At 39.4% G+C, this 21314-nt stretch overlaps 2 protein-coding genes across 4 annotated transcripts; one reads left to right on the forward strand and one right to left on the reverse strand.

Annotated features, from left to right (window-relative positions):
- Positions 1-12519, reverse strand: dync1li2 (dynein, cytoplasmic 1, light intermediate chain 2). 2 transcript variants are annotated; one of them, XM_026378362.1, is made up of 13 exons: positions 12360-12519; positions 11475-11548; positions 10966-11082; positions 10616-10846; positions 7562-7725; positions 6633-6726; positions 6353-6488; positions 6071-6182; positions 5872-5931; positions 4993-5037; positions 4753-4870; positions 4188-4316; positions 1-3384 (listed from the first exon to the last, which is right to left on the reverse strand). In XM_026378362.1, exons 1-13 carry the CDS (start codon positions 12443-12445, stop codon positions 3368-3370), a joined length of 1383 nt encoding a protein of 460 aa, XP_026234147.1. In that variant the 5' UTR covers positions 12446-12519; the 3' UTR covers positions 1-3367. The 2 variants fall into 2 exon arrangements, with proteins under 2 accessions (XP_026234147.1, XP_026234146.1); XM_026378361.1 differs by having other exon boundaries at positions 1-3389.
- A 2821-nt stretch (positions 12520-15340) lies between these two features.
- On the forward strand, positions 15341-20715 carry si:dkey-56m19.5 (calphotin). Of its 2 annotated transcripts, XM_026378982.1 has the most exons (3): positions 15341-15701; positions 18067-18506; positions 18717-20715. In XM_026378982.1, the coding sequence occupies exons 2-3, from the start codon at positions 18075-18077 to the stop codon at positions 20139-20141; spliced, it is 1857 nt and encodes a 618-aa protein (XP_026234767.1). In that variant the 5' UTR covers positions 15341-15701; positions 18067-18074; the 3' UTR covers positions 20142-20715. The 2 variants fall into 2 exon arrangements, with proteins under 2 accessions (XP_026234767.1, XP_026234766.1); XM_026378981.1 differs by having other exon boundaries at positions 18067-20715.
- Positions 20716-21314: the final 599 nt, after the last annotated feature.

Below are 21314 nucleotides of genomic sequence, written 5' to 3' on the forward strand. Positions count from 1 at the left end.
TTTGAATTCTTTGTTTTATTGAAGCCAGGGGTGTGATAAACATTTTCCTTCTCTTTGTCGGCGTAAGAAGCTTGAATCCACATGGCAGCTTAGAGGTTACAGAATTGTATTAAAGTTACAATCAAATTTCTGAATTAATTCAGGACACAAAAATGCAGCCAGCCATGTGCTTACAATGTCTTGATATTCTGTATACAAAAAGGTTGGAAGCAGAAGCTCATAGTCTCGTATAGATGTTAATAGTGGTCGAAGGCAATTCAGTTAGGACATGAAGAGGCAGTTGCTATCAACTGACGTTTAAGTACAAAAGTTACAACATCTGTTCATTATTCAATCTTGGGAGCAACATCCAATCTTCACAAAGAGCGTGAAGTGAAACTTTGCAACTAAGCAGCATGAGAGCACTTCATTCCACTTAGCTAAAACATGTGTGGTCATGTTTCCTTAGGACAGCCAGGTTAGAGGGAAATATTTCAAAAATAATTTTAAACAGAAAGTCTCTATGGGCAAAACAATGTTTAACAACAAAAACAAATCATGCCTTAGTAGGATGTAAACACAAACAGGTTTTAAGGGCACAAAAGGACAAACCTGAAAACATTTAGAATATGTTCATCTACTTCAAGATGTCCCCAAAAAGATCCATATGAAAGGTGACAATGATTTAGAGAGGAGTGATATTAAAAGTACAATATCATCAGGAGAAAGGAATTACTCCATAGTTCACCACCAGGGGCACCTTCCATAACTTAAGCAGCAAATGCAGATAAATAATGCAGTTTTATTGCGAAGGTTGACTTCTAAGTTCACTACTAAATGTTGTAAAAGGCAAGGCAAAAAGAAAAACATGCATTCTGTATCTTTAACTTTAGCAACAGGGAACTGTGTCCAGGGAAAAGTGCTTATTTCAACATGTGGCGGTACTGCTCCTGGCTGCTCTAAAATTGTGCTTCATCAATGTCAGCAACAGAGGGGGCACGTTCCACCCAGTCTCAAAAAAAGGAGAAACAAAGAAAAAATAAAAAAAAACCATAAGAACTTCATATTGATCAAAAATAAATCAACAACAGGTAAGTAGCATCATTTCGACAACAAAACTAATTATGAATAGACTGTACATCTATATGGTCTTGTGGTTATTCCTTTAGAGAGAAAATGTTTTAAACTGTAATTGCATTGTTTTTCTAGACCAGATTAGAGAGTTTACCATAATGTACTGTAACACGATTATGTTTTCTTTAATATTTTACTTCCAAAACCCCAAGTATAACGTGCGGTGTGGAATAAGTCATTTCTACCATTTCTATCGAGTGTTATCCAAAATCGTTTATAGAGGTCTGAAGTGTGGAATGCAAGAGCTCCATGCAACAGTAGAACAAACCATGGCCACAGGTTAATCTTATGGATGATTACCAGCTATAAAAGCATACTATAATTACTAATATGCATCTTTGGTTCCATGTCCCAAATCATCTGAATTGCAAACAGCTGTTCTCTTCACCCTTACCATTAATTCTGCGAAAGCTACTGATGTACCCTGTCCATAAGATTAAGAAGGGCCTTCCATACAGACTTCAAAAAATGATAAATGTATTTCATTTTGATGACATTATGGTATCATGAAACCATAAATACTAATACAGATTATTTGATATGGTACAGTATAATGGATTTGATGAAAAAAGCTAATTACACAAGACAATTAGGCAACTCCTTAAGGACACACACATTAATTAGGAGTATTTCTGTGAAGGCAGGTGTCCAGTGACAAACTGTAAGCTGTACATTGAAGGCAAAGTTGTTTAAATGGGCACTGAAAGAATGAAGAAAAAAAAATAGACCTGACTGGACAAACAAGTTTCCTACTATCTGCAGCTACTTCATATAGAAAGTGGGAATGTTTTAACCGACATGTGAAGTACAGCATGACTAAAACATGCAAAACCAAAAGGGGGACAGTGCTGTAAAACACTGAAGGATACAATATCTCATTTTGTTCAAACAGCAAATCACTGTGGAAGTGTTTTGGCTACAAAATAAGTGGTTTCAGTCACAATAAGTGTTTTGTGGGGGACACCAAAGTTCCATCATGTGGTTTCTTCTTAATATCAGCAGCCTTTACAATGTGAATAAAGGCATTCAAGCTATTGCTACTGAACACTCAGCTAAGCCACAGAGATATTATTTCTAGAAAAAAAAAAAACTGAGACCACGGGCTTGTTGTATAAAAAGTAAAACAAAATAAAGAATTTGGATGACAAGTAATGGGCAAAAACCTTTTAACCAATAGTGCTACAATGCATTTCCTCTTATGTAGACAAGCACCTCTACTATGACACAAACAGCTAACTGTGCGAGGCACTTAGGAGTTATAGTAGGAAAGATGCTGCCCAAACCCCTCCCCAAATATACACACCTGCAGGTAAAGAAGTGATTCTGCTGCAACCTCTAAGCCTGTCAAATCCTAACCAGTCGCATTTAATCAAAGTAGCTATTTTCTGAATTTGGACAGAATTGCATTTTATACAAAAATCAAAATAAACCTGGATAAACTGTTTGTATTTATATTTACAGAATCCTTTGAGATGACTCAGGAAAATTATATGATATGCTGTCAGCTATCTGGACTTGTCATATTAGTGTCATGACGTCAGTGGCATGGAAACATGTTATGCGATGCGGATGAATGTTTCCTTAAACCAATCAATGGTGCACAAAATAAAAAGGAGGAACTTTGTATAAATACATCAGTATAATTCCAAACATTTTGATATACTACATAAGTTTGCAAGTATTATTACTTTTCTCAATTAATATATTTAAATACCTTTCAAATCACTGCCAAATTCCATAAGATAAGCTGAACCAGAGGCACCAGGACCAGTATATTTCCACTCTTTAAACCCATGAGGAAAGGGTGTTTCACCCCAGAAACTGGGGGTCCTGCAGCTCAGCGCATCTGCGTGGCTGCCAGGGAGTGAGGACATATTTCCATAAACCAACATCCCTCACTAAATAACATTTACAGTGGAAGAGAGGACAGAAATAAAGCCAAGCATTCAGCACGTATCATCTCAGGAACACCTCAATCTCTGTTATCTCTCTCTTCCCATGTCACCAAAATATCTGATAGTATTTAACTCATTTTGGTGAAACCACTGTGTGTGCTGACTGTTACAGACATTGGGAATTTGGTCAATTTTTTTTTAAGCTCACATGTACAAGTATTTTTCCAGAGTATTAACGCAGTGGATGATGCAGCTGTTTTTGTTGCGTTCACGCTTCGTTCTCTGTGGGCGGTGGTATGTTGTTAGCTGAAACCATGGAGTCTTGTTTGCGAGTCATCCTGTCCAACTCAGCCTGGACGTCAGTCAAACCCGGCTTCTGCCCTTGGAAAAAAAAAGTAGGAGACAAAGGCCAAAAGTAATCTCCTGTAGCTTCTGTGCATATTCATTCAATAGCTGCTCTCTAGTGCCAGCAAGCAGATGGATGAAGTTTGGATGGTGATGCGGTCCCATGCTGGAGATTGGTGGCATGCTGCCACAGTTATCACACATGCAAAACTAATCATTAGACAAAAGACAAGTACTCATGCATTGTCCTTCCAACTGTGTCTCACAGAGATGTTAACACTGGAACAAAAAGTACATGTCATGGAGTATCTCACTTTGTTATATTTACCTGATATAACAAAGTAAGAAAAATGTGCTGTTGACATGCAAAACAGTTAAGGTTACTAACAAAAAAAATAAATAAATTAGTTAAGCCACAGAGCAGTGGGATATGATGTGGAGTGAGTAACATTAGTTTCACAGGGGCACTTATGGTTGGATGTTCAGTAGATACAGGCCTGTAATAAGTTTCCCCAGATGTCAGAAGTTCAGTCAAAGAGGACATTTTTCATCTCTTGTTTTAAACTTCTTTCTTAGACTGTAGAGATAAAACTCCACACAGCAAAACTGTTCATAGCCTCTACAAATCAATGTGCCTGTATCTAACTCCTCTTGTCTTTGTTTGACCTATAACTGCTTGGATGAGAGGTTTCCAAATGCACACTACAGTTAACAATAATGCTTTATGACTGTTTGCCTAAAAGTAAAACTGCTAACGTGAAAGGAAGAACATCTAAAATAAGGAGACTGTTTTCACTGAGATCAGAGGTGAAAGCACTAGAAAAGGGGTTGTACCTGTTTTCTTGGCAGACCCCTGCACCCCTGCTCCAACTGCTCCAGTTCCTGGACTCCCAGGGGCTCCAGTCTTTTTACTCAACAGACTGTTGAAGAAGTTAGCCAGCACTCCCTCATTGGCAGCCCCCGCTGCAACAGAAAGATGGAACTTAAAATCTCTTTCATATTAATAAGTCCTGCTAAATTACTAGTCAACACCATATAATGTTTGCTTGATTTCAGGTACCTCAGTTGAGTTCAGTTGTTCTTTTGAACTGAATATTGTTCCTGCGTCATAAAATGCCATTCTCAAAAGGTAATGTCTTTATCTAATACAGTTGAGGAGCAGAGTGTATTACTATGTGACTTCTTTACTGTTTGAGAGCAGCACTAGAATACTTCAAGACTAAGAGGTTCACCTTAAAACAAGATCAACAGAAAGGACTGTGATCAAAGCAATTTTTGTTGAGGTCAAAACACTGGATTCAAACAAATGCTGAATTCAGGTGAAAGGTCTGTGTACACCTGTAGGGCAAACTAGCCAAACTAGGAAACACTGCATTAAAGTCTGATTCTGAATAATTACCTTTCATATTAGGATCAGGTTTTTTCACAGCAGCCATTGGTGACCCACTGGTCACATTTGTTTGACCAGCACGACCTGCAGGCCTGGGAGACCCTGAGGCTGGTCGCCCTGGAGACTCCTGCAAAACAGAAACCAGAGCTGCACTGTGATCATAAGCAAATAACTTAGTTTGTCTGCAAAAAAGAAAAGGGTACAGTTCAAGTTTAAGATTTCACATTTGAGAGATGTTAAGACACTTACTGTTGGTCCTCTTGTCGGTGTGGCTGGTTGTTTTGATAACAAAGACTGTAGAGGAATAAAATATACAAGGTGAATGTTTACACAGGGCAATAGGGTCGATTCTCAAATAAGTATTTATTATTTATTTAAATAGATACTGCAAAAATCACAGACCATACACTCACTGGCCACTTGATTAGATATACCTGTACAATCTAATGCAATCCAATACAGCAGCTCTGTCATGAATTCTACTTTACAAAGTTATAATTTCTAATTTTGTCAGAAAGATGATAATTCTACTATTGGTTTGTTACTGAGGCCACAGTGAGTGGTGGGGTCGTATTGAAGTGCATTATATTAAGAGGTGTTTTTAATGTTTTTCACATGTCACTTATGTAAATAAGGGGGTCAAACGGTATGGTAATGGTATACAATATGATTGAAATTACTGGATTGCATTAGACTGTATAGGTGTATCTAATACAGTGGCCAGTCAGTGTAATTTAAAAGTCTAATTTTGAAAATCAGAACTGTGTATGTAAGGTAAGAGTAGATGTATCAACTCTGCTAAAAAGTTTATAAACAGAGAGAAGCAGATACCATGAGTGTTTTTTTTAAGTTTGACTTCCTCATTTTACTTGTCCAGAAAATAGGAAGTGAAGATTGTTTTAAGGTTCGTGTTGAATGACAAATAAAAATGCCAGTTCAGGGACACCAGTAAAATGTACAGAATACTTGGTCCTGTTTGTTTTTCTTAGACATCCTCTATATCCAACTTTAAAATCAACAACATTTTTTTATATTAACAGAAAAATACTTATTCCATTAAGAAAAACAACAACACAGGAATATGTGAAAGTATGAATCATGAAATATGAAACAAAGACCGACACGTACCTGCTGTTTCATCAGGAAAACCTGCTCATCCTCTGCATTTATCTCTTTGTCGTGTACCAGCTTAGTAGAAGAGCAAAGACGATAGTCATCAATAAATTAATGAAAATGTATATATATTATACACATAAAAATACTTATTGCTGCGTGTGGTTATTTAGTTGGTATTTTGTCTTGCTTCTGTTGGTTTGAAATGTCATACCTTTCGTACTGGAGGCTTTGTGATAAAATCTTCAAATGGATCTTCGGGTCTAACTGTTGTTAAGTTCTCATGCAATATGCCAATTTTCTTCTCATTATCCCAACCAGATGGACTGAAAGAAAGGAGACAATTAAAGTGGCTGCAGTGACATAGAATCATGCACAGTATTTTCCTGAATAGAAAATAAAAAGTTATCACATTTAGTAATATTTGAGATTGTGATAAAAAACCAAATAAACCGTGACAACCAAAATAACCAGGTGAATTTATAGCTTCACTTACATGAACACTGCATCCTTCTCCACCACTAAGGCAGGTGTGGTGAACTGAAAGTCATACATTTTATGTACTATATATTTGTAAAGCAGATCCAGGTTCTTTTCCTCTTTGACTGAAGTATAGATCAGGCCAGCTCCATCTGTTTAATTTAGTTAAGGCAGCAATTGTTTGGGTAATCACGATGATCAGTAGGATATCATGAGCCATATTGGTGTGAACAGTCAATGTTATAAATATCATAAACTCTGTTATAGAATTACAAACAATTGCATCACAAGGATACACTGTAAGCAAAATCGCCTGATGTGAGACTGGATGAAATCGAAGTGCTCCTCTTTGTAGTCATGCTCCTTCTCTAGTACGCCGACTGCGTCACACTGTAAAACATTGAGAGAGGCAAAGATGTATTTATGACGTATGACACTAAAGGGTCAGCGGTCACAAATATATGAACTAGTTAACACTGCTTTCTGTATCTGTGTAAGTTATATAATTGTTATAATTATAATTACAATAATGTATCATAATTATTGTTGTCGTTATAAGATGACACCATTTCATGTACTCATTTTAGACAGAGAAGCCTAAAGGGACAAACAATAAGCAATGTTTCTGAAAAGCTGAATACTTTTCTATGACAGAGGGCTAGACACCAGGCACTAAAGCCAAAAAGTATAAAGCATGGTGGCAACAGGCTCTTCTTTTTTTTAAAATTAACTAGTCAAATAGCCTTTCACCAAGCTTGCTTTACATATGTTAGGTGCCCACGTTTTTGCACATCACTATGCTCCATTTGAACCATTCTTATCATGGAGAGGAATGGTGATATATGGTGGACATCACAATATGGCACAGCCCTTGTAGTGAGAGTGGTTTATCCTCGTGTTAACTGCTATTTTCTCTGCACATTTAACTCACGCAGCTCAGAGTTGGGTAAATAAAGGTACCTACAGGCTAGAAGGGTGGAGGCTGTAATAAGGTTAAAAAGGATTAAGAGTTGATGCCACATTTGAACAAACACCAAATGACTTTAATACAAACAGCAGTGATCTTTTATTATCAGCACAGACTGTTCTCTACAACATAATGTTGTACTGTGTATACTTGTTTATTTGGTATATTTGTTTTGGGTCTTTTACCACAACAGCGTATTATTAATTTACATATTGGTTTTGGATAAAAAGACTAACTGAGTTTGTGGGAATCACTTACCTTTGTGCAAACTATTAGCACTGGAATGCCCAGGTTGTATGTGAGCGTGTTGTCCCCAAGTGGTAGCACAACTGCCTCATCTTCTCCTGCTGTGGGGGCCCGTCTCTGTGGGGAGGATGGGGTGGCATCCTCCGGTTCTGTGTACTCTTGAAACGCTTTCACCACTGGTGCAAAAAGACAGAGTAACAGAAAGGAATTCATACCACTGGTAAACATATAGTCAATTAAAGTGCAAATTATTTCAGTTTGCTCTCTCAAACTTTGCTGTTAAAGTTTACACAATGAAAATGCTTTGACAATTGACCTAGAGTGAAAGGCAGAAAAAGATAAGAATAGGGCATCTTTCACCTTCCTGTCATGCTTTCCAAGTTGTATTGTGAAATTGTAGTAGGGGGGATATATGCAGGAAGCTGTGGCCTACTTCCTCAGGAGCTTCAGGAATGTTGAATGAATAGCTGGGAACAGCTCACAAACCAGAGTGACTTGCCATTTGATGCCAATTTCTTTAGTGTCAGACTTGGGATTTAGTGAAAGTGGTGCAATCCTAACTGAGAATGCTTCTTGGATACATGAGTACACAAATCCAGGGCATATGCACATAGCATGGAGCAAATTACAATTTTACAACACCAAAAGGGACAAATTGTGAATATTCCTTACTTTTATGTCTGTTGTTGAAATCTATAAACAGACATATTACCTAAATTTGAATGACTGATACCAACTGTTACAAGCACATCTAATCCTTTCTAGTGGAAACTTTAAGCTACACTGGAGTTCTACTAGGTCTAGACAAGATTTAACTACTGAACAGCTTCCTATAGTGTCTGAGGAAGCAGTGAAAGCAACACTGCATGATAAGTGGTTTAAATGGATGTCTTGATATTTACTTTTTGTAATGAAAACCTATAACCTATCAGTGAATCCAAGTGACAGATGGTGAATGTTTAATACTATACAAAGGTTTTGGGTGGAGCATCACAACGTGAAAGAGACAAAGACAGACTTTGCCCTACTAAAAAACATTTATCTGTTCACAAACAAAGGTGAGGTCATTGGTACACATAAATGAGGACTACTCAGCTTTCAATCAATTAGATATAATATAATTATATCTAATTTATTGAAAGCATGCCAATTAACCACATGCAGTAAATACACACTGAAACTGTACCTCAAAATTATGTATTTTTAATCACAAAATAAAAGAACTGTGTAAATCATGACGTTTGGTTTTAAGTTATAACATTTCTGAAAGGTATCAGTTAGGGTTGAGTCTCACAATTAAAAACAGAAACTACATTTTTGAAAAAAGCACATTTAAACTCTGACTATAGGAAAACAAGTCCAAGCTTTACAACAGTTTACTAATTAAGCTCATGACTACAATGTTTTTACTGCTCATGTGTTCCTCCCTGCCTTTCACTTAAGTGAAATACAGTCAGAAAATACCCCAGATGTTTGACCACACACCATTCCCAAATAATGTAGCTAAAAAAGTCCATGCCACAGAAGTCACTGGGTGAAATATTTCTAATTTCAACATGTGGTCACAGCAGCAAAAGGTTCATCCTGTAATTTGACTTGTGATAACAGCATACAATTTCTACAGTTACAGCAAAGTGGGAGTCAAAACGTCCGTCCCACTGACTGAATTCAGTTTCATTGTGTTTACGTCCCTTCATTTCCCTGACACTGCTGTTGGAGGGGAGGAAACCATGATGCAAGACACTAGCAAGACTCCCTGGACAAAAGCCATTCACATACACTTCCAGTCTGTCTTTCAGTCACCATTACTCACACACTCCTTTCCACAAATACAGTACATCCTCTGGCTGGGCCTCACCAATCTCCTGATATCACAGCTGACATGCTAGAATATGCTTAACCTGGATGACAGCTACATGGAAATCTGACAATGTCACTGGGTGGAGCCATAATGTTTGGCCAGAGAGAGAAAGGAGGAACGCCTTAATGAATGCTACTTCTACTGAATATAGACAGAATGTATACATTTCAGGGGGGTTTTCCTTTCCTCTACACTGTATAAATAAATCTCAGCTATGCTTAACTGAAGCAGCTACTTGAACTGGAAAAGGCCAGTAAAGCAAGTTTAACATTTTGGCCCATTAAAATAATTTAAGTGGTTGCAATTAACAATGTGCGTTAGTCATAACTTGGCTACCAGCTGCCCTTTTCTTTTTCACACATTGCCAGCAGACTAGACTACTTGTTACCACTTGTAATTGGATAAGCATATTTAGTTGGTAACATTTCAACACGTATAAGAGAAACAACAGCAACCACATTTTGCAGGCAGACAAGATCCTTTTCTAAAACCCTACAGGCTGAACTAACTGGTCTGAAAAACAACTATCATCCCTAACACAAAACAACTGTTCATAAGCAAGATGACCAGTTCTAAAATTAACAGGAGAACAACATCTGAGTGCATCACACATTGATCTGCAGAACTTGCCTCCAGCCTGAACACACAGCTGAGGATCATGGGCCTCTCTGATGATGACCTAGAAATATCTATGAAAATGTTATGTGCTTTCCTTCCATGCTACAAAGCAACCAATCTCTCCTTTTCCCAGCAGCCATAGAGCAAGGAGTTTAGGTGTCATTATGTAAGACTACCATTGCTTCTACCCTGAGATGCTTCAGGCACCTTTTCTGAGTGCTGTGTCCTAAACGTGAGAATGCTATATGTTATTTCTATTTCTGGTGCAATTTATGGCATTTTAACTTATTTGGACTATTTGAAATTCAGTTATTATTATGTCAATGGTCATTTAACATTGGTGCAATGATTAAACCGGGAAACGGGTCAGCTATGAAAATGTACACATTCTAATTTGAGGGAATTTAAGCAGTATGATCAAATCAAAGATTTTAGCTATACGCCAGATGTTTAAAAAGGTGGAATCTGGTTTTAAACTACTACTATTCAAAAGATCAAAATAAAAGTCGTTTATTGTCAGTGCCCAAAAATTTAGGCATATGTTTCATTCTTATACCATCCAAAAAATATAGTCAACTATTACTTACTCTTCTGCTCCATTTCCCTCAAGTCCTCAGGAGGGATCTTGAGCTTGTCCACATGGTCACGTAGAACACTTGCCCACTTCTGCAGTGACTCCATAATGGTCCAGGGCCTTGACATATCCGCAACAAACACTGCTAGACAGTCAGGTAGTGACTTAGCTGAAACAGCAAACTTAAGTAAGCCTTTGTGGTATACATCCCCATCCAGGATCCACACGTTACAGCGAGTAAGGTCTGGAAACAAAAAGCAAATTATTAGTTAAATATATGCATCACAATTATTGTTTTAAATTACTGTTTTTTGTAAAGGCTACTGATGGTAAACAACCACAGAATACAGAAGCTAAACTCACCATCTCTGTCCTCATCATGCACATTTAAGTACAGATACTCAAGTCCCCTCCCTTTCTTGTTGTGATCAGCTCCTTGAAGTTTGGCCATAAGTGTGGTTTTTCCTGACCCATCCTCACCTGCAAGATTTATTCATCAATTACCACATCCCACCTTATTATTAGTAATACTAGACACACTGATACACATGATTACATATGATATGTGATTAGTAAGAGATATGATACATGTATGCATGCATATCTAGAAATTACAATGACAACTCTATTTTAATGTAAATCTGCAGCTGCAATATCTTCCATGTATGTTTCTGGTCAACAGCAATAACAAAGCACACATAACCACACACAATAATACTTTCTGAAAAGAAAGATTTCAATGTGCAATTAGCTTTTGTGAATTCAGTGTTATTTTGCAGGGTTTTCACAACCCTCAGTGTTGATCACTACTAGTACAAAGCTAACGCTGCATAAATATAACCTTTCACACATATGGCTTAAATAACACTTACCAAATACTAGGATATTCTTTCCTGATGGCAACTTTGAACTTGATCTAGTTGAAACTTCGCTCAGTATCGAGGTCCTACAATACAATATCAAGACACGAAATGAGAAAAAAAACAAGACAGATGAGGTTACAGTCATCGGGTTGACCGTCAGGTGGTACAGTGACAGGTCTAAGCAACATAAGCTGCTACCAAAACAGTAACTGGTCAATTAATCGTTGCATAATAATCAACTACTTATAATTATAGTAAGGATGATTCCACTTTTAGCCGCCTGAGTGATGTGTCCACGACAACAGGAAATGATAAGTCATCTCCACTGACCAGTGTTAGAAATAAGGAAATCTAAACGCTAGCTTAGATCTGAATCCATGAAAACCGGACAAGTTGAAGTCACACCACTGCAACGTTAGTGAACTGTTACTATGATAAGCGTTTACTTAAGCCACAGACACCTTTCTGCATACTTCTGTCAGTTGGTTGTGGTTTTAGCTTGTTAACGTATAAAGTCACGTCCCTGCTAGCTTGTTGTGTCCTGCATGAAGAAGCTAACTAACTGTCTAGCTAGCTGTTGTCCTGATATGAACTGTCAAAGCTGATTCAATGAATGTGACGTTAACGTTATCCGTCAGACTTGACTCATTAATTCACCAACACTCGTTAAATTACTTCAACTCGCTGATGATCGTTAGCTGGCTAAACACCAGCAGCCCAGTTAGCGGACTAGCTAACGTTAGCGCACTGACCGCCCAGCTTCAGTTGGTGCTAACGTTACAGTTAGCCGGGCCGGTGTTTGACTGGGGGCAACCGGCAGTGACAAAGCACAACAGTGGCGGTCCCGCTCTTCAAAGTGGGGACTCGACAGGTACGAAGTCGCTCAGAACTTGCCAAAGGTTTTGCCCTTCTTCCTCTTCGCTGTTATTGTCGCCTGCCCCGGCAGCGCCCGGGAGCTGTTTCTCCAGAACGGGAGCCATCTTCTCTTTCTACAACCACAAAGGCAAGGCCCTGCTGCTGCTGCATGGGCGCCACTAGCACCGCCTTCATCCAGGCGGTCAGGGTGCGTTACATTCACCCACTGCTGCGCCGCGCTGGCACCCGAGCTGCAGCTCATGCAGTGTGTTATTATTTATTCCTGTAAGAAGAGACGACTATAAGGAAATACGCTTTTTTTTTTTTTTTGTACACAATACTGTAATAATTAGTGTAGGTATGAAAAATGTGCAGGGAGAATTGATGTGTTTAAAACATGAGTTCAAGCAGTAGGATACTTCTGGCTGCTTCCCAATATGTGATGTCATGTTTTCTTTAACAGCTGATGGAGAACAGTGATGTCAACAATTACCTACTGACTCCAAGTTTGACAGACGTAGAGGAAATCTACTGACTGCTTTCTGTCATGTGTGATTCAAAATGAACTGATTACAAACTTTCTTTTAACCTCGGCACTGGTCAAGAGTTCACCAACTCTGGTCAGCTGTAGTTTTTAAGATTTCCTAATCACATTTGTACTACTGCTGGTAGTAAATACAAAGAAAGTGTGGTTAAAGTGGATGTGATGCTTGTTCTATACTACACATCTTAAAATTCACTATAGCGTAGTGTACAAGGTATATGTTAGAAGAAGAATTGAGTCTTCACTTGTAAATCCAACATGAACACACATATTTGAACACATTTGAAATATTACAGTAGGAATTTAACATAGTGTTAATATAGTAAATATTAGTAGCTTCGTGCTTTTCCTGTTTTAACACTGTAGGTTAAATCCTTTATAACTTTATTTACTGTGTGCCACCAATGATGTGATAAAATAAGGCTCCAGTAGATGGGGCTGTTCACTGCTGGATGAAAACTGAATGGGCATCAATCTGTCTTGATTTCTTGTCTGAATCTCTTTGGTTCCTTATAATTTCACTTCAATTTGCAGGTATCAGTCGTGATTCACTGATGAAGTCAGCCTGTAAAATGGCTCCCACTTTCACTCGAAGGTAACTCCACACAAGTCTACAACACTTTGACACATTCCTATACACTATATGCAGGATGTCCCTGAGCTATTGGCATGTAGTGTGTTCCACAGCATCCAACGCCTACATTATATCTACTTCTTTTCAGTTTTTGTGGCAGTCTAGGTCAGGGGTAGGCTGGTCTTAAAGAGCCACAGTCCTGCTTGTTTTCCTGCCATCCCTGCATGTACAGCTGAATACACCTGATCCAGTGGGAAGGGCATAGAGAGTTGGAAAAAAGCAGGGCTGTGGCTCTCTGGAACCAGGGTTGCCTACCACTGACCTATATTATTAAGATTTGCAAACAAATGAGCTCTGTACATTAACATGACAGTATCTCTGGGGATTTTCCAAGTTCTCTGCATGTCTATGTGTCCTCTGTCTGTGTGGATTGGAGTCATTGGCTGGGATGGTGGTAGCTTCTCCTGGGAATGCATTCCAGAGCTTTTGCATCATGTGAAACTCACCCTTTGCTGCCCTTCTGTCACTATTTAGCTGCGCTGCCAGCAGAGAAAACAAACAAGATTGATCTTATTTTCTTGTTTTCTTTAACAGATCTTTAACTGGAACATTGTCTAGTCTGCAAAGAGGAAAAAGTAGATGTTAAAGAATGTCATGCAGTGCATACATACTTGTGTAGCTATTACAAGATTTTTACTAGCCTCGGTTTTTCTTGTGATTTACACTGGAGGAGTCTGAAGTATGTGGAGGTGTATTTAATTTGTCTGCCTGAAAACGATTAATGCCCCCAAAAGAGTTTCTCCATTGACACTGTTCTGTAATGTGCCCTCAAGTCTTGTAACAGGAGAGGGTGCTGTGTCCTCAAAAATATGACTGTATGGTGTTCTTTAATTCAGGAGTAAGGAAAGATTTTAAAAGGTAGAAAAGCAAGATGTGGAAGGTAAATAAAGGTTAATTCAAAAACCATTTGATTGTCTAAGATTAAGATATGTGAGGTAGGATGTTATGGTATTATTATGAAAATATATATTAATACACAACAATATAAAATATGTATATTCTCAGAAATACAGTTGTTATATTCACTGAGACACCTTTAGTGGTTCTCATCTGAGTGCATACATATGCAACTAGGACCAAACCAGTTTGTCTGCTTTTTAAAAAGTATTTGTAATCAAATACCATGCCGGTGAGTGATGTAATCCGACCGTCAGTCCAATTGTTGATTTATAAGACATTAGCAAAACTGCAAAGAATTATTCATATTCATATTATTATGTATGTATTTATGTTCAGAACTCAACATGTAAAATGAAGTAGACTGGACCGCTGTTTAAATGAGACTATGAGATGTGATTTAGCAGAAACACGAGTGGTAATATTGTTGGAGAAATGAATATCCTCATAGATATATAATTCAACTTTATTATCAATACCAATAGCCATCTGAGGTTCTTAGCACTGTGTCAGAGTCAACTGTTGTAGGAGACATCATGTTCACCTGTAAGGGTCAGTTGTTGAATTTCATGAAGTCTCCCTGCTCCATTAACACATGGAAGACAAATAGCAAAGAGTTAAAGCATCACAACACTTTGCAGTGGTTAGAATGAACTTTTGGTCTCATGATGTTGCATCATTAAAATGACGTATTCAGAGGACCACAGGAAAAATAAAAACGGATGTCCATGCTTTGGCAATATGGAGATTACATTACATTTAGCACTTTTATAACCAGTAAAAGGAAAAACAGATACACAAATGCACTCGTTATTGCTGACAAACAGAAAATGAAAACATAATGGAAATCACTGCGTGTGCGTGCGTGCGTGCGTGGTGCTCAAGTGGTTTTCCCGACCTAATGGCTCCTATGCATCATTTATATTACAGTAATCCTCCAGCTGGGAGTTGGATATAACGCTGTATGACTTCCTACATAGCGTCACTTTTGCCAAGCAACAGCAAAAGAGAATCCACGTGAAATAAAGTCCGTTTGCAGAAATGTCCGCGGGAAGAGGAAGGGTTAAATATTGGGGAGGGTATAGTTTGCAGACGGGGCAGCAGTGGGGTAGACTGAGGGGTAGGCTGGATTGTGATAGCGACAGATGTCTTGAACTGTGAGGGGCACTCCTCGGTTTCTGCACAGTCCCAGACTGCACCTCGGAGAGCAGGGGCGGAATCTGCAGCTGTCACTCCTTAGGTTTACCTCCATTATCACATCCAGTCGGAGCTTGGAAGAGAAACCGGTCCCCGTCTACAAACACAGGTCAGTCTCACCAGAACAGCATTTCATTTCTTTTTTTTTTTTTTTTTTAATGTTTTATTTATTTATCCGTTAAAGCATTCATAATATATAGCCTATGTTTTATTTTTTATTTTTTAATGAGGAGATAGAGAGATGCCCCCCCCCCCCCCCCTGTGCTGCAGGTTATTCCTCGCTCTCTGCTTTTGTCCTATTATCTAAATGTGCACATTTCAAACCTGACACAATGAGAGCGAGATGATTTCATTTATTTATTTATTTATTTGAGCCGTTCTCATCTGTTGAAACAGATGTAGTTTGTCTGCTGGAGGATCGGCGCTGCTTTTCCCAGCTAATTCAAAAATACCGAAGGGGGATCAAGAAAGCGCAAAAGAAAGTTACGTTAAGTTGCACATATCAGATATTCACATGTGATTGCGCAGATTTCATTTTCTTTTTCGTGCTCTTGGGAGTTCATTTTCCAATACCCGTGAACAAAAAAAAAAAAAAAAAAAAAGGGCAGAGCAGCTGAGAGGAGCAGCGGTGGGTGGGTTGAAATGGGGGATGGAAACCCCTCTTCAGCTTTTATCACTCAAATGTTCGTGGGCAGTGTGGTATAAATCCCCTGTAAGGTTGTGTGTAGCATACACTATAGGAAATATACCTCGCCACCCAATTGCTGATCACTTTGCCAAACCCATTACTTTTGTCAGGGCGTTGCTGCTGGTGATGAAACCACATCCTTTGTTACCGGCCGACACATGCTGCTGTGCCTTTTGCGTATCTCCTTTATGTTTCTAATAGGAACTCTAAGCTTCACTTACTGTACAGATGACTTTGGTATTTACCTGCAATTTGGCTTCAGCAAATCGTTCATTCAAAACTGTGTTTTAATCTTAAAGCATTTGTTTTTTTTCAAACTGTGGATTTGTGCATTGTCTGAATTCAAGGCCGAGGAACACACCAATTTGGATTTGGTGAAAAAAAAAAAAAAAAAGGCAAAAAAGAAACTGTGTCAATTAAGTGTAATTTGTTGCAACTTGGTCTAAAAGAAGAAGTTGAGTGATGTAACTGTATAAGCAGACATAATGACTCCGTCCTATTTGTGTTAACGAACAGCTCATTAGACTGTAAATCGGTGTAATGGATAGGCAGCTTGTCCTGTGGCGCATCCTGTCTTTATTGCACCATTGCAGCACTAGGGGCAGTTCACTGATTGCTGGTACCTGTAACCACATGCTGCCCTAATGCTGCATCATATATGCACCTTTGCTGGAATGGCATCTGTCAAGCCCAAATGGGCCAATCAAATGATTTGACTGAATCTCAAAAATCTACATAGCCTAATATCAATCTGTGACCTGTTATATTTGCAGAATCTTTTAAAGGATCTCTTCAAAATGTGTATTCAAACATGCTGATTGTTCTGCATCAGTTAAAACATAATCGCTGTTATAAAGTTGAACTTTCAGTTCTCTATTCTGTAATTGGACAGAAGTTTCGTTCTGTGGCAATCACTGGATCTTCCTCTGCAGCCACAACAATGTTGCAACATTAATACAAACATCTATGCTGCATAGTAGATCTACTCATTGAATAAGAGTAATAATGAGAATATATATACAGAAGATACACTTTTGTATTTTAGATTGAAAAAAAAAATACATAAGAGCAAAATACTTCAGGAAAATAAAACCAAAAATGCAGTAAATAGACTTCCTCAACTTGGAGTTGTGGGTTCAGTTGGCACCGAGCCTTACCAGACATTCCTGAAATAGTCAAGAGTCTGTGGGGTTGTCTGATCTCAGCGAGGTTCCCATGCATTTGCATTTGCTTGAGCAGTTTTTAATTGAACTTCTGGACAACAGGCTTCTCTCCACTCTCTTTTCTAACCAAAAAACCTGGAACATGAAAAACTGTTGGATTCTGTGATGAATCAATACTTGTATTACCATGAAATTTAATTTGATACATCCCTATTAGATTTGCCTATGACATAGCATTTTTATATAAACTATGTAGAGCACTAGATATTATGTACATTATATTAATATTTGCTGTGTACTTTTTATTTTTAATATATTTAAAAGTGTGAAAAACACACCCCTCATCTTCACAAGTGGTGTTTAAAATTTAAGCGCCTAAAATAACTACCTAAGTAAACATACATGTGTAAATTAAGAGTATCACCTCTATGCTTGGATGGCACAGGATCAGCAGAACTATTGCTTGGGCTTTAACCCAGACAGTCGGGTCTTTTTAGTGTGAAGCTGACATGTTTTCCTTGTGTTGGCACAGTGTTCTAAACATTTGTGATTAAAAAGAGAGGCCAATGTAAACTATTTTTTATTTCTCATATTAAATGGCTCCTTCAACCACTCTTTCCTAGGCTACACCATGGGAGGCAAACTGAGCAAGAAGAAGAAGGGTTATGATGTGAGTGACCCCAAACAAATGAAGGAGGAGCCTGCAGTTGCAGAGAATTCTGCTAAGGTGAAGGATGGTGCTCCATCCACAGAAGCTGAGTTGATCGCCAAGGCAGACAATGGGATCAAATGTGAGGAGACTGTGGAATCAAGTGTGGCAGCAGTAGCCGAAGCTGTGAAAGCTTCAGAAGAGCCCAAATCTGCATCACCGGAAGAAGCAAAGAGTGCTGCTACAGTACAGGAATCAGTTGCAACAGCAGAAGCAGTTCCAACGTTAAAAGGACCAGCTGTTGCAGCAGATGAAGCAGCTCCAGTAGCAGAGGAACCAGCTGCAGCAACAGAGGACACTGCTCCAACAAAGGAGGCTGTCCAAGCAGCAGAGCAACCAGCTCCAGCAGTAGAGGAACCAGTCACAGCAGCAGAGAAACCAGTTACAGCAGCTGAGCAACCAGCTCCAGCAGTAGAGGAACCAGTCACAGCAGCAGAGAAACCAGTTACAACAGCTGAGCAACCAGCTCCAGCAGTAGAGGAACCAGTCACAGCAGCAGAGAAACCAGTCCCAGCAGCAGAGAAACCAGTTCCAGAAGCAGAGGAACCAGCTCCAGCAGTAGAGGAACCAGCTCCAGCAGTAGAGGAACCAGTCACAGCAGCAGAGGAACCAGTCACAGCAACAGAGCAACCCACTCCAGCAGCTGAGCAACCAGCTCCAGCAGCAGAGGAACCAGTCACAGCAGCAGAGCAACCAGCTCCAGCAGCAGAGGAACCAGTCACAGCAGCAGAGCAACCAGCTCCAGCAGCAGAGGAACCAGTTACAGAAGCAGAGCAACCTGCTCCAGCAGTAGAGGAGCCAGTTACAGAAGTAGAGCAACCTGCTCCAGCAGTAGAGGAACCAGTTACAGAAGTAGAGCAACCTGCTCCAGCAGTAGAGGAACCAGTTACAGAAGCAGAGCAACCAGCTCCAGTAGTAGAAGATTCAGTTGTTGTAGCAGAGGAATCTGTTTCAGCAGTAAAGGAGCCAGGTCCAGTAGCAGAGGAGGTAGCCCCAGTAGAACCAGTGCAACGTGAGGCTGAACCTGAATCTGTAGTTGCATCTGAAGAGCTTCCTGTAGAAGAACCTGTTGCTGCTGTGGAATCTGAACCAGAACCAATCACAGAGACTGTTACTGAGACAGAATCCACTCCGGAGAAGACTGTTGCTGCCCCTGAACCTGACCCACTGGCTGAACCCGCTGAAGAGCCAATGCTGGAGCAAGCCTCAGAACAAGAGCAACTCCTTAAGACAGAGCCCGAACAACTACCAGAGCCCGAATTAGAGCAACGAGCAGAACCTGGGTCAGTGCATGCACCCAAGCCAGAACTTGAACCCGAGCAAGCCCCAGAACCAGAGCTAGAACAATCACCACAGCCAGAATCAGAGCAAGAGGTCGATACAGTGGAACCCGCCGCAAAAGAAATAGAAGAAGTTGAGCCTCAGCCAATCATAGCCACGTCTACACTTGAGACTGCTGAATCAGAAGCACCTGAGGTCTTAAACACTGCATCAGTGGAAGTCCCCATTACTAATCTGGCTGAAGAGGAGGAATCTGTTGCAACAGGAGCGACCAACACTGAGGCACCAGCTGAGCCGCATGCAGCAGAACCTGTTCCTGAGATTGTCATCTCACAGTCCGTCTCTGCCGGTGAAATTACGGCTGAGTCAGAAGATGTAGCCGAAGCCCCTGTCAAGGAGGTGCCTTGCCCAGAGGCTGAGGTAGAAAGTAAGATGGAAAATGGGGATTTAGAAAGTGCTTGTGTTAAAGAGGATGTGATAGAAGTAGATGCTCTTCCAGCTGTGAATGGAGAGTGCAAAGATTACAGTGCCACACAGACAGAGGAATGTGTAAATGGTAATGAAAAGCCAGAGGAGACACCTGTGAAGGAGAAGAGTGACTTTGAACTGAAAAAGGATGTAAACTTGAGCGGGGATGTCCCTGAAGTTCCAGATGCAGTGTCCGACATGGTGGAGGGTCTCAGCACTGAGGTCACTCAGGCTGTCTGAAAAAAAAAAAAAAGCCATCTTTTAAATCTTTGTGAATTCAGTTTAATCCTCCAGCGGTGCGAGAAAGCTATCAAGGTATCACAAACACAGCTAGGCTTTCTGAAATGCTGTAACCACCGCAATGTCTATAGTGGTAACTCAGGCAAAAGGATGTTTTCTTTTGAGTAACCAAAAATGAAATGCAACCACTTGAGGATAGAAAGAGAGAGAGAAGGAGACAGTCAGAGAGTCAGTGATAGCAAGTGAGATTGAAGAGCAGACCTACTTTACAGTACAGGCATACAGTGAAACTAGACAGCTAAGCAAAAATACTGAACGGTAAATGTGATATTAATGAATGACATGAATAAATCTGTGTTTGTGTGTGAGCCCGATTAATATCATAACGTGTTTTCTTTTGTCATTAGTATATTATCTGATTTAGAATTTCATATATCCTTTCTATTACTATATGCAGACACATGACATGAATGTTTTGGTCTTTTATAATAATAGTACTTGTGAGGGCTGTTAATTTTAAATTGATTGTTTGGATTGGAAATAGAGAATAAAAAGATGTTGTTATAGCCCACAGTGATATTCTTTTTTCATGCATTCTCTGAGCATGTGTGAAGCAAGTGTATTAGTTGTCTAATATTAGTGTATTAGTACTTCTAGTAGTAGGTATGATCTGAATTTGTGATTAATGAATCAGACATTACATTTTAACTCAGTTCAAAAAACAAAATGAACTTATTTATAATGTTTTTACTACATTTACAAAAGAAGCAGATGAATGTTAGAAATCAAGACTCTGTTAATTTCCAACTCAATGTCGACAGTTCCTGCCTATACACCCATATCAGCTCTACTAGGTCAGTGTTTGGCTGATTATTAATATCTTCAAAGAGCAACGTCCTTGAGGTCACTGCAGATATTTTAGTAGATAGAGCATGGGTGGCTACGTTATGCAGCAAACATATCGAGATTGGGCAACAAGGGGATTTTTTGAGGCCAGAGACATCAATCCATTTTCTGATGTAATCTTCCTCAACTCTTTATTTCCCACATAACCATGCGTATTACTGGCGCTCCATGCAATAGCAGCACGCCCAGACTACAAAATCGATACTAGTAAGGGGAACTAATTGGGGGAGGGGCAGGAATGCTTGCAAGAGTGAGAGAGAAAAGGAA

Source organism: Anabas testudineus, chromosome 3 (genome assembly GCF_900324465.2).
Source record: "Anabas testudineus chromosome 3, fAnaTes1.2, whole genome shotgun sequence".
In the NCBI taxonomy this organism is placed as follows: Eukaryota; Metazoa; Chordata; class Actinopteri; order Anabantiformes; family Anabantidae; genus Anabas; species Anabas testudineus.